The sequence below is a fragment of the Rhopalosiphum maidis genome, chromosome 1 (genome assembly GCF_003676215.2).
Source record: "Rhopalosiphum maidis isolate BTI-1 chromosome 1, ASM367621v3, whole genome shotgun sequence".
In the NCBI taxonomy this organism is placed as follows: domain Eukaryota; kingdom Metazoa; phylum Arthropoda; class Insecta; order Hemiptera; family Aphididae; genus Rhopalosiphum; species Rhopalosiphum maidis.
This window is the reverse complement of record NC_040877.1, coordinates 90,523,899-90,538,845: the sequence shown is the minus strand read 5'-3', so window position 1 is coordinate 90,538,845 and position 14,947 is coordinate 90,523,899. Positions and strand designations below refer to the sequence as shown.

At 26.9% G+C, this 14,947-nt stretch overlaps 1 protein-coding gene across 1 annotated transcript; it reads right to left on the bottom strand.

The window, feature by feature from the left end:
- Positions 1 to 2,512: 2,512 nt before the first annotated feature.
- On the bottom strand, positions 2,513 to 8,831 carry LOC113551972 (lysosomal Pro-X carboxypeptidase-like). The gene is made up of 8 exons (XM_026954588.2): positions 8,378 to 8,831; positions 5,623 to 5,763; positions 5,047 to 5,396; positions 4,124 to 4,281; positions 3,787 to 3,959; positions 3,432 to 3,596; positions 3,184 to 3,371; positions 2,513 to 2,863 (listed from the first exon to the last, which is right to left on the bottom strand). Exons 1-8 carry the CDS (start codon positions 8,468 to 8,470, stop codon positions 2,608 to 2,610), a joined length of 1,524 nt encoding a protein of 507 aa, XP_026810389.1. The 5' UTR covers positions 8,471 to 8,831; the 3' UTR covers positions 2,513 to 2,607.
- Between the last annotated feature and the right edge of the window lie 6,116 nt (positions 8,832 to 14,947).

Below are 14,947 nucleotides of genomic sequence, written 5' to 3'. Positions count from 1 at the left end.
ATCCAATTTTTATAGAATTTTCTTACTTAACCTAATCTAACCTATAAGATCAAAATAAATGTATATCAATTTAATGTTTTTCAATTTTTAGTTTTGTTAGTCAGAACCACAATGATCGACGCCGAATGCAAATGGCTGGACTGCCACGCACATTAAGCTGGTGACTGTTTAGTTTAGGTACTTAACATATTTTTCTTCCATTTCATATTCATTGTTTATATTACCACACATTTTTAGAAGCATTTTGAATCCCATATTCTTCTTCAGTACTAAGTCCATTTTAGTTTAAATAGGTAGTATATTTACGATGATTTGTCAAATAACCCAATAATTATAGACGTTTATTAAATAAATACCTTTTAAAATTAAAAAAAAAATTATAAAAATTTATACACTCGTACAATACAATTATATGTATTACATTCAAAATATGAAAAAAAAAATGTTCTATTTAATCGAGAGTAATCCAAATCGTGGATATATATGACAATCAATCGGTTTAGACTTTAGGAAAAAAATCATATAAATGCATATAAATCCTAGCCATATTTATCAGTTCATCACCTTTAATGCTTATGGCGATTGAAAAAGATATTAAGATTCAGAAAATGCTAACTATACTGATACTATAGCTAAGTTATTTAAAATAATACATAAATTACTCATTTAGTACTAATTGCTTTAAAAAAATGTCCACTATCCTTTGAACAACACTGTTCATAGTAAATTAAGAAAAATATATTGAGGCCCCAGAGGAAAATTGCGGCCGAGGCCTTTTATATGCAATGCCGACACTGGTTGTGGCGTAAATTGCACTTACTTGTACTTATATTATTACTGTTACTCATTGATCATTGAATTATTATCGTGTTGAAAACATTTTTTTTTTGTTTACAATAAAAAAAATTAATAAAAACTACTTCACATAAATACAAAATACTACAAATTGTGTCTCAGTTTTTGTACCAATAACCAATATGTATTATAACAATTATTATACTATCCTTGTTGTTTCTAATTGAAATACATTATGGTACAAGTGTACAACTAGTGCAAGGGTATTTGAATATTTAACTCTGTTTGACATAATTACAGCTTTATAAAGGATAATAAATAATTTAGTGCACGGGAATTTTAAATTAATATTTTATTTGAAAAATTATTCAATTGTGTTTTCAAAAAAATTATTTGAACTGGCATGAATAGCAAAGCATTTTTCCTAACCTATATTATTATTAAAAAATAATGATAAATAATAAAAAAGCCCATAATTCTAATATGATCCCATTCGTATATGGTTTTTTATAATCTCTAGATATTTAACCTTATTAACTAAAAATAGTTATACATTATAATAACTTTCAAATACTATTAGCTCAGTTATTATTTACGGGTTTTACCTACAATAATATTATCGTTATAAACACGTGAATGCGTGATGTGTGAACCCTATTATAAGTTTATAATAATTAAAATGTTTACCATACGACTGTGATCTTTGGAGTGTGTTGCGTACTTTCTATAGGTACGTAGTTTTCGTATCTCTGTCAATTAATAATCAGGTAGGTACGTTTAATATTCCGTTTACCAATCATTAATTATCTATTGGGATTTTCCTGGACGTTTACTACACGCCAGAAGTCATATAAATTATTATGATTATTATTGTTGATTTCCCACCACCAACGACTCAAAATGAATAATCAATAGGTTTTCATTCTATATAAAAGACCCAAGTCTAGAACTCCAATAAACAATCTGCATTCCAACTGCCGACAGAAATCTACATAAGTACAAATTGTGTCTCAGATTTTGTACTGAACTACCAATAACCAATACATATTAATACAATTATTCTATCTTCATTCCTCGTTATTTCTAATTGAAATACATTATGGTACAAGTACTACAAGTGTACAACTAGTGCAAGGATATTTGAATATTTAACTCTGTTTGGCAAAATTAGAGCTTTATAATGGATGACAAATAATTTGGCGCACGGGAATTTTAAATCAATATTTTATTTGAAAAATTCTTCAAATGTGTTTTCAAAAACATTATTTGAACTGGCATGAACGGCAAAGCATTCTTCGATGTCTGTAATTATAATTTATAAATTGCTAATAGGGTAAGTTAGAAAAGCTTTAATCTTCATACTAATGAAATCTGACTTTTTGCCAATGAAAAAAAAATATTTATAAATATAACTAAATATCAAACAAAAAATAAATATTTTACATTAATATTATCGTGCAGTGAGCCAAGGACTAAGTAGGACATTTTAATCTCCACCTTATGATACATTGTGAATCTTTTAACTAAAAGAAAAATACCTAAATTTAATATATATTATATTTAATAATTAATCTACACTAGTGCATTAGTGCATATTGTAGTATTCAAGTACACAATCATACAAATTGAACTCCCAAAAAAATTTGTGCAAAATGATGTCTTAAACAATTGATATACTTTATTAAATAGGTGAAATAAACATAATATAGATATAAACTTTGTTGTAATAATGTATTTAATTTATTGATTATTATAAAAAATAACATTAAATAATCATGAATCACCAATATTGTCATTATATTTAACGTCGTTTTAAATAGTTAAAACTATTTGTTGCTTAACGAAGGAGTTGTTTGAATCTCGCGTTGAATGTTTTTGATAGTGAAATATCCATTTTTTAATCCATTTTTTATAGAATTGTCTTGCTTTAATCACACTTTCCGGATCTTTGGGGTGGGATGCTCTCAAGTCTAAGTGATGTGCAGATTCTGGAATTACCACAGCTAACACCGTTTTTGATACGTTTTGTAACACTCCACCGCTGGACCACGGATCCAATAAACCGTTGCTGTAATTATTGTAATTATAAATTATTATAATGACTATATTCATTTGTACACAAAGCTCATAAGCATTTAAGAGTTTAATAAACTCATAAAGGCAAGAAAGTGAAATTCTGAGATTAGTATATATTCAATATTTATGACTAATTAAGCACTTTTATTTAATGTCATTGTTCTTTTTAATTTTATTTAAGCAACATAATCATAAAATTGTTAATAACTTTCGATAATATTCTGATCTAAAATAAAACTTATTGTTTCAATTTTGCACCCATTGAACTTTGCACAGTAAAATACAATTAAACGTTATAACTATTATAATTACCTGAATATTATATTAGAAGCGGCGTTTAAATTTTTACCACCATATGTTTTCTCGATTGCATAAATACTTGGCCGAACCCTATAAGTTTCAAAACAATTTTTAGCATTTTCTTCAAAATTCCAAGGTTGTTTTTCGAATATATCTTTAACTCCATTAGAGCACATTGGCATAACCATTTCGGTGCAGCTCTAAATCATAGGTTGTTTTAAGTTAATAGTATTTTCATAAGACCGGTATTAAAATTGTACTTGAAAGTTCCATCCTTTTTCACCAAGTGTAGGAGCAGAAGAGGACAAAACATCCATACACTTAGATGTACCGGTATAGTTGAAATATATATTCAACCCTTTGAAGACTGATCCCAAAAGTGTTAAGTCGTCTTCTGTATGGTTTTTCATTGGTTTACAAAGTTCCTGATGTGACATACATAAAAACACATTAATACATAAAGTGTGATTCGTGTTATATATATTTAACTATTAAAGCATTATTAAACAATAGAAAATAAGTTTATAATCCACTAAAGTTTTTATTTCTCCCTCCTGTAACCTATTAAAATTGTAATTCAAAGTAAATTATTTATTTAAAAAGTATAGCGCTAACCTTAACTGGATTTCCGGGTAATGGTGTTAAAAAATTTGCAGGGTATGGGTAATTTATCATGGCCAAGTTCACATAAAGTCCAGACACCCACTGTTTCAAAACCAAAACGTCATAATCTTTTGTCAACGGTGAGCATAATTTCCATTTCTGAGACAGCCACGCCTTTCCTTCAACTAACAGTAGAAATATACGTTTAACAAAATTACAATGCATGACATTACATTTAAACATTAACGCGTAACAAATTCGTTTTCATTGAAAAAAAATATATGACATGAAATATTTAAATAATTAATGGTAAACTCTACCTTAAATATAATATTCAAATATGCATTACCCGTTTTCGTAACATTATCAATAGCTTTCCAAGACGCTAATATCGTCAGACCACATTCGGCACTTGTATCTGTATATACCGACGACGTGACCCTGTAGAATGCATTGCATGGTGTCATACCGGTAAATTGCCATATCGGTGCAGACGACGCTATAGCACTATAAAATCATACAACAAAGTAAATTACAAGAAACGACTACGAAATTGTCAACATAATATATTTTTTAATTTTTAATTTTTATATATTATAACTTCCCAATTGGTCTCTGATTGTGATTTATTTACAAACTTTATAAAAAGTATTATACAATTATTATCTTTATCTTCTACACAACTACACTATCACTTAGGAGAATTAAAAAATTAACTAAAATTAAATAAAATCATACTCAAGATTAAACACGTATTATCATATTAATAATTTTACCATTTTAACTAAGATTAAATATTCTAAATATATTTTTTAGTATATTCTATAGTTTTCTATGGACAATATTCAAAAGAAAATATTAAAACTATATTTTACAGTCATTTATATTTTATATATAAAGGAGGTTGAAAAACTTTAGGAAGGATTTCCGTCTATGATGATATTATCCAAAAAAAATCTAAAACCGTATCAATGACTAGGAATATTAAATTTTATTTTATACACAGAAAATAAGAATTATTAAAATCGACAATAATCGGTAAAAACTAAAAATTAAACCTTACCTAACCGTTCTAACCTAACCCAACAAAAATATTTACCTCAGAATATGAGTTCCCCCAAAAAAAATTATAATAAGAATTATTTTGAGGTTTTGGAGCCTAAACGAATGTAAAAGTTCTTATATCTTAGTTAAGTTCCGGTCATTCTTGCTCGCAAGACAGTTAAACTTATACCATAACGTCCATAACCATTACATTATATAACCACCAACCCTTCGATGATGGCAGGATACTTAATACGGAACCAAGCGGCCAACATGCCACCGTACGATCCTCCGAAAGCGATCACAGGGTTGGCACTGGACTGTGGTAGCGTACCATCGTCGCCGAGGCCGTAAATATCACCGGTCTCGTACAGGTTCCGACTCGAATACGACCCGTTGTGCCGCAAGTACGTGATCAGGTCCACGTAGTCAGCGAGCGCCTGTTGCGAGGTCAGATAGCCCAGCCAGCCGTAGTTGTCGTACGATCTGTTTCCGTACGGCATCGAAACGCCGTAGTAACGGTGCTCGGCGAAAACGACCAGGGCCCGGAACTCTTCGGCTATCTCCCACATGAAACCCTGCGAAACCGTATCGCGATGAGCGTATTATAAACTATAAAATGCAAACGTAATACGCTTAATAAAACGAAAAAAATATTGGCGTTTTGGATTTGAATGATTTGATAAATAATCGAAACTGTTTGGGTTCGGAAACGTCAATAATTGTTATTAACGATCTGTTGACTTGTATTTTTTTTTTTTTTTATCTGAAAAAAACACGAATCAAGCCTGTCGCGGCGCTTACCGTATTTTCACAAAACATTTCAATAGCTCCTTCGTTTCCGGCGTAAAAAAATATTGGTCCGTTTTCTCGATTCCAATACGTGTCGTTGATGAGATACTTCATACGGAATGTATCATTATTTGTAAAACTAAAATGATCGACCTGTAAGAAGAAAATTAAAAATATTTCAATCTTTTAAAAGTTGTAATAAATTTACGTCAAAAAGTCATTGGTACTATTATACGTAATATGTTCGTACTAAATATTTTTCTCCAAAATATAATATATTACATAGTTGTATCCAAAAAAGGTTTTGTTGTTTTATAATATGTATTTATCATATGGTATGCATTCTATTTTTTATTTACACGATGTTCATATTTATACAGTAGTACTGTAAATAAAATTCATTCCAATGACTAAATACATTATTAATTAATTATATTTGAAGTCCTTGTTGATATAAATGTCTCACAATCCAAAGCAAATTTAAAGCTTATAAATCAGTACAAATATTATAAAAATTATTCAAACAATTTAAATTGTATTGTACAGCGGGTATTCCAGGGGCGCCATTTGGGGTATTGCAGGGTATACATTAGTGGCCCTATTTTTTCCTATAACATATTAGCCTGCTTTAATTTTATATTGTGCCGGTACAGCTAAAATTTAATAAATAAACTATTATAATAATTTTTGAAAAATATTTTATAAATAATAGGTATATTGTTTCAATCTTTATTTTCTTGACAGTTGTAAGATTATAATCAATGGATCAAAATGTATCTATAGATTTATTTATTGATATAAATATAAATTATTAAAAATTTGTAAAAATCAATCTTACGTTATTCATTTTGTAAATTATTTATAAACTCTTAATTTCAAACTTCAAATAATTTAACGATACAAATAACTGCATGCTAATGGCTTACATTGATTTTTTTTTATAATATATTGCTTACAGCTTTATTTGTATAATCAAAAAATTTGATTTGAATGATAATAGTCATAATAATTATTCATTATACATTGAGGTGCTTAAGTTAAATGTATATGAATTATATTTATAGATAATGACAGTATAATCAAGATTCAAAGTAAGTGTGTAGGCTGGTTGTGACTGTTGTGAAACTTCTACAAATAGGCTAAAATGAATAAAGAATGTCGTGTGCCCTATCTTTTAAGTTTAATAAATTTCAATATTTTTACTATGTTCTGATATAGTGGACAAATTTGGCCTGCTTAATAATTTGGCAGCCCTATTTTAAAACTGAATTGGTACCCCTGAAGTATTCGTTTATGCGACAGAAAAATATTCGATTGTAAATTACATTTTAGCGCCGTTGATAAGAAAGATATAATGTTTGACAATTTATTTAAACTTTAATTATTTATTCGAGATAATAAAGAAATCTAAACATTTAAAAGATTATTCATTAAACATTTAAATTTTAATCAATGTCAATCATTTAACTCCGAAATATACAATGACAGTATGTGACATAAACACTATTTAAATCATTATTTTTTAAGACTAATCTTTAAATTCTGAAACTCAAATCGTTATTCATCTTATTTGACTTTAAAATAGTAGAATTGTACTGTTCACAGTAAATGGAAACAAGTAGAATAAATCAATCTTGGCAATGATTTATTCTATAAGGAACACATAATTTATTCAAGCTATTTGTTTTATTTTATTTAGGTTCCTACTTAAATTTCGTGTGCACATAGTATTGTCAGTACTACTTCCTTTTGAAAATAAATACTACCCGTTTTCACCAATTACTATTCTAATATTATTTTTTGTGAATTTAAGCAATAAAAACATTTAAAATCTTTATCAGTTAAATGGGAATAAAGGCTGTACATTTTGAATATAAGATCGTAATTGAAAGACATCAAAATATAGATGGACAAAAAACTATATGATTAAAATTGAATATTTCTTTGCCAAGATATGGGATGTTTCCAGCAGTTACTGACGTTATCGTGGACTCACTGTAAGTTATGTACCAAAAAATAACTAGCCGAATAGTTTACAAATTATACCAAACTTTTGTATTAAATGTGAATTTTAATTTTTATAAGTATTCCTATTACTATTTACTGCTTTGTTTTCAATAATATAATAAGTAAGTTATGAGTATGTGAAACATTAATATTTTAAAATCTCATAATTCAGTTAAAAATTAAAATATCGTAAAAAACCGACGAAATAACACAGATAATGTTCTTACCTAAAATTTTAATAATAGGACAATTTACTCTAATATCAAAACTAACAGAACACTGTTGAAACTGGCGAACAAAAAATTTGTAATATCGTACATGTGTAAGACAAAGACAACATACACGGGCACGACTTCCTCCTAATGATAATTTTGATAAAATTATAAAAATCATAGTATTTTATGATTTTTTTTCACAGGACGTTTATAAATTACTTTCCACGAATACTACTTTGGTATAATTTAAAGAAATCTAAAAAAGAAACTAAAAAAGGATAAAGGAGACTGTTTGCTAATTATTTAATTTAAATTATACCAAAGAACTTGTGGAAAGTATAAAGAAATATTACATTATTACTTCTCAAGACCAAATATACAGAGCCACTAAGGTGTATGTTAATGTTATATTTAAACGGAACCCAATTACTCCTACCATTTATTGTATTTTCGATTCACACTTTATAAAGTACTGACCTATAAAAATTTTAATTACTTTTATTAATCAACAGTTATAGAGTAATAGTTGTACAATATACACTTACCGGTACAGTGAAATATTCAGTCTTGTACACGTAGGCTCCATTAGTCAAGTGCAAAGCTATCGCCAAAAACGATAAGCATACCGTAAACGACATCCCGGACAAAACTGAACTTCTGATTTGTATAAAATGTTGCAAGTTTTGCAACTTTTTCCTTATTTCACTTTAAAAGTAAACTAAACACGTGTACACATAATAATACTAAAAGTCCACCTCGAGACGAACGCCTCACACGTCTGGTAACGGAATTGTTGCACAACAGTTTATCCATTTCGATTAAGCCCAATTAATAACAATAAGATAACATATTACATCTGATACAGCCACATTTAATAGGTATACCAACACAAAAGGCGTTCGGGACGCGATGTTGTAAGTAGTCCGTAGTTTGTACTTTGACATCATAACATATGAACGTACGTACATTATACATATTATATTATCATTGTTTCACTGGTGTACCTACACTTGTACGGTCTTGTTGCATTATGTACTTCCAATCTGAAAAACGGTTGTGTACGTTATTTCGGTAACCGGTAGGTCAGTGTGAATCGAATTGTGTACCTAGAGAAAGGATAATAAACTAATAAATTCTCCTCTCCACAATTATTTTCGATCTCACTATAAATTCTAATCAGCACGAAAATAATTGATTTGAATAAATTATTGAATTGTAATTTACTGGATAACAGTGTATTATCAATAAATAACATTTCAATAGTAAGTACATCGGATTACAGACATTATTTTTTTTTCTATGAATGTATAATACTAATGTCTAACATACCGGGTACTTCATTCAATGTAATTCGTAAGATATTCATTTTTCAAAAACTTGAAATTTTTAAATACATTTATTTTACCGAATTTCAAGTCATTAATAATTACACACTTAAACAAATATATATGTTACTATTTTTATTGTTATCATGTTTAATTTTTTTTAATGACAATATAAAATTTTAAATTTCTTAAGCCAAAGCAGAATATTTTTTTAGATTTATTAAACTTGAATTTTTGACAAATAATTTATAAATCACAAGTTTATTTAAAACTGTAACTAATAAATTATTTGTAAATTAATTTAGGCTAAAAACCTTTGTTATTTGAGCCATTTATAAAAATAAATACTTTTTTTATATAAAAAACAGATTATGGTTATAGTTTATTATAACAGATCAATAAATACAACTCATCAAACGGGTGGACAAAAATGTCAACAATATTTATCACTATAAAATATTGATAAACATACTCAATAGCTGATGACCTGTAAGACCTTCGTGTTATGCTCTAATATTTTAAACTATCATTCTCATAACATTTTTAATTAATTTGTCCGTGTTTAAAAGTGATGTACTGATAGCTTTACATAAGATAACCACACATAATACAATATCATTACATCAGTTTACAGGTATACAACTTAATAAAAAATAAATTAAAGTAAACACAAACTGTATGATATACTAAATTATATTGTTTCCATCAGTCACTTGTTCTAATACGGACTTCTTTCCAAATAATAGTTGGTCATAATCCATAAAATGCAAGTAGGTATGTTATTATTAACTTCGCGTAAAAAGGATTGTATTATACTTAAACAAGTATTTAACTTGAAAACAGTGCTAGATCCTAGAGCTTGTAGAGAAAACGATTTCTGACAAATGTGATTTGATACATAACTATTTAGTATAATTTCACAATAATGAACTAAACTGAACTCTCAAGTAATTTTAAATGAGATTAAACATAGGAAAGCTACAAAGCTACAATATTAACTACTTTTTTATCGTATGTCAAAATGATGAGTTTGAAAAATCCCCGATTATATATTTCATACTTTACCAAACACGCCAATGTAGCTATATAAAATGAATACAATTATGGTTAAAGTGAAATTTATCGTATAGACTTAATTTTTAAACTATGGAAATTTTCTAACAATGGAATTTTGTTGAATTTTTGTTTTAAGCTGGACACAGCATTACCGTTTTCTCGAGTTCGACATAGATATTCCAAATGAAGTTGGTCATTAATTTGTTTATGGCGATTTTTCAACATAAATGAGAAGATATTATTGATTAGTGGAGTAACATCACAAGTAACAATAACTTGATGAACTTGCCCAAAAGTTTATTTTAGTTTTTTCACTTGACGAGTATTTTTACGAAATATCCCAATATATTTTCTATTATAATCTCGGATTTGGAAAATACGAGTATGTTCTGAAACTATGATTCTATATTTGATTAGATTCCCAATTTGTCAATTTAAAATTCATTTTTTATTGTTAGGAATTTAAATTGTATACTATGGGTTTACACATATCCAGAGTGCAATAAATCATAATAAATTCGATTGTTGTGCGAATATGTGAATATACAAATAATGTTTGAGCAATTCAAAAGATCGTTTGTATTCTATCTGAATGTGTTAACTTTTTATAATTTAAGATTGCAAGAGAGGTAAACCAAAATATTAGCCTGAAAAAAATAAGCGTTGATTACTATAGAATTCATAAGCTCTATACGAATTGTACGTCAAATAAATAAATTGTTTTTGACACGTCAAGTACCTATGACTATCGCCTGCAACGGCTGCAACGTATCTTTATGCAAAGATTTTTTTTTTTACCATAATTTAATTTTTTTTATTGTGTGTGTCATTGTTACATTAAATTCTTATTGAAACAAAAAACAATGTCATGATATATTTGTTGGTATTTTTAAATAAGATAAACGTTTATAGTTATTTTATAGTAATTACTAATACTTATGTCCTGCGGTAATAGTAGTATATCTACCTAATTATTATGATTATGATCAATTTTAAAACAAGGTACAAGAATAAATTTAATAAAAACATAAATAACATCTAAATTAGAATAATTACATTTAAATTTAATAAGATATATCTATACCGAGTACATATTTATTAGGTATATAATATTATGTACATAGGCAACTATAATTTATACAGCCATATTTAATAGAATAACAACTATTATTTAACAAATTTTAATACTATATAATATTGTATGGTTTTATACATAATACTTAAGTAATTAACTAATAACTAATAATGGTCATCGACCATTGTACTGACTTCTGTGGAGAAATACAAATATTTGTTTGGATAAATTATTATAATTAATTAAGATCATAAAAAGTATCGTTATAAGTTGATATAATAATATATGTGGATGGTAATAATCGTATATTAATATTAATCATGTTTTCATTAAATATTTGTTGTTTTAATGTGCATATCCTTTAATGCATTATGTCGTTCAGAAAACAAGTGTAACCTATATTTTAACTGGGTTTAAATACGATTAAATTTTCAAATTTTTTTTAAACAAAATTTAAAAATGTACACTTACTGTTAAATTAATCTGTATTCCTGCATAGGGCTATATGCATAACATCATGCATATACCTATTGTGTGATAACGGATCAAATTGTAATTTAACGGTCGTGTTCACAAATCGCACGGACGCGTTGTTAAATTCGGTTTTTTTATCGTTTCGTTTTAAAATTTGTTCTGTGACTAATTTCAGTTGACCCAGAACGAATATGATTATTTTATACTCCACCAAAATGGCAAAATTCAATACTTAGATATATTTATTTATTTTATTCACTATAATCGTGTATTGTTAACGCGAGTTGGCATTCAACGGTCATTAATCTATAAGACACGTCATATACTTTGATACATACTTTTTTATGATTATTATTTACATTTTATTGTTACTTTACTTATTATACTCGCTATTACATTAAAATTAGCAATACAATATGTTCCATCATCAATAATTTCATTCAACGGCAACTGTATCCAAAAATTCAACTGTACATAAATATTTAAAATGTAACAGTAATGAATCTACGTTTGGATGATCATTAAAACCATGGTCAGCACTATTTTGTTCCGAAAAAAAGAAATAATAAATGTATATGTATTAGTATAAATTGATCAAAAGCGACAATTTTTTGTTGCTTAAATTTAATTGTATTTTCTATTTTTATTATGGAATAAACATCTTATGAAGTACCTTGTATTACATTATCAAGCATTTTTAATCTCAAATAACAATTTATCACACATAAATCAAAAATAAACTGAAAAAATAAAAATAAATAATATCTATAATTAGTAAAAAAAAAAAATTTTTAATTATGTTGAAAATTATATAATGTTTATTAAATCCTTATTTGGTGATAATTTCACGTCTCTACAGCCATTAATTTATTGATTAAAATCAAAAAACAAAGTAATTTTGTTAAAAACAGGTTTTACTGCAATGATTTATAATTATTAGAAAATCGCGAGGTAAATGTCTGTTTATGTCAATAAAAAAATCCAATACGATTAGAAAAGCTTTAACAGTATGTGTATATAAAGCAATAAGCAAGGACAGAAAACGAACCATTTCAGTTGTGGGCGACGTTTGCAACACGAGCCACAGTAGATACCTTTATAGTATAGTAACCCCAGATAGTAACCTTTTGTTACACCTCTGCTGCCTTTTTAAATACCTTTATCAATACAATATTATTATTAATAATAATGTATTGTACAATTTTTCAGCTATTCGTTTGTCCTTCGCTCCCAAACTTGAGTATCAGAGTTATAATATAGTACTAGGTCAATACATTTTGCAATTAATAATTTATCTGGCTGTAACACCGTGAGAAACATCGAGTGGCGAGTGCCACTGGACCAGTCGGGCCGATTGATTTGCGTATAATTTATGAAATAACTCGTCCATTGGGTTAATTAGTCAATTACGTCAACTACGTCAACTAGAATCATTTGGAAAAACCAACCATTAAAAATAACAACTATATAATATCTTGATTTATTTTTAATTTAATAATAAAAATATTTATTACGCAACTAGTTGGTTAATTTACATTTTGTTTTTTACTTATGATATTGTTATACAGGAATTCTTGATTGTCTATTTTCCTTATATTATGTTGTTCATATTTTAACCAATATCTATTAAAGTATTAATACATTAATAAATGTAAAATGGTATTATTTTTTTTGTTTATATTATGTGCTGTACACCTATAAATTGCAACTATTTTAATACCTAGATAATTTATTTACAATGCTATGTTTATTCTATTAGTACAACATCAATGATTAATACTTGGCACTCGTCCAAGGAATAATTATTATTTAATACGAAGATAGGAAGATACCAATCTTTAAATTAAAATTTTTACTTACGGTAAACATACATTAATTGTTATGTCATAACATAAGTATAATTACCTAACCATAGACAGTGACATATTATGCTTAGAAAATTAGAACGGTATGTCACTTTATAACGTATAATTATTCATTAATATTATCTAATTAATATATTTCGCTAAAACAGTTTTAGTAAAACTATGTGTAACAGACACTTACAAAAAAGATTTTTCGAGTGTTTTAAAAAAAAGAATTCATATTGACATTATTAATACATTATCAACACAGACTTTCGTGATTTTCAAAGGTAGTTTGATAGTGACCTTGAGAATGATTAGCACCCCCCCCTTCCGTTTTTACGTTAACAACTTTTATAAAATAACTGAATAATAAAAGGCTTCAAAAATTCAAAATTGCAATATAAATTATTTTTATATTAAAATAAATGTTAAACATTTTTATGATAACTTAGTAATTAAGATAAATTAACTATATATTTTGTTTATTAACATGAAAAATGATAACTTATAAACAAGTACAACGTGCATGGTGCATTGTATTATCAAAATTATTTAAAATGCTCTGATATATTTAAAATATAATTCAAAACATGTAATTATTTACTTGGCGATTATTTCATAAATTATTAAAAGTATAAGATAATAATATTTAAATCAGCGATTCCCAAACTGTGCACCACGATGTACTAGGGGCACCGCGAACACTTTCTAAGGGCATTGCGATTTTTGGCTCATAATTAAATAATTCATCGTTAATCGTTATCAATAAGTATTCTTTTATTCTGTCATTCATAAAATTCACAGCAGGGCACCGAGGAAAAAAAGTTTGGGAACCGCTGATTTAAAATATAAAATATATATATATTTCATCAATTTTAACTTTAAGTACAAAATAATATGTTATTTCTCGTGATTTTGACGAATTTTGTCAAAAGTAAATTTTAAAGCTAATTAAAAATGATTACTTTCAATTTTCGACATTTTTAAATGCTATGAGAAATAATTTATGGAAAACCTTGTATTACATTTACAAATGTCTTAACTAGAATAGAAAATGTTACCAATAGTTAGATAAATCGAAAAAATTTTAATAAAAGTAAAAAATATCTGTAAAAAGCACGAAAATATTTTGAAAATTGAATTTATAAAATGATAATTTAAACTTAAATGACATAAAAATGTACAAGTCTCTGATTATTCATTTGACAATGAAAGAAAAAATACAATTTTATTTAAAACTGGTGTTACGTAAAATCCCCATTTTTCTCAATTTTTATATATGTTTTTGGTGATAATTTTAAGAAATACAAACTAATTTACTTTTTCAAATAGAAACAA

Excerpts from the sequence above, each read along its gene's own strand:
- LOC113551972 (XM_026954588.2), bottom strand. The coding sequence starts at position 8,470 with ATGTCGTTTACGGTATGCTTATCGTTTTTGGCGATAGCTTTGCACTTG. Across the intron at positions 5,764-8,377 it reads CTGAATATTTCACTGTACCG|GTCGATCATTTTAGTTTTAC; the intron begins GTAAGTGTATAT and ends TTCTTCTTACAG. Across the intron at positions 3,960-4,123 it reads TGATAATGTTACGAAAACGG|TTGAAGGAAAGGCGTGGCTG; the intron begins GTAATGCATATT and ends TTCTACTGTTAG.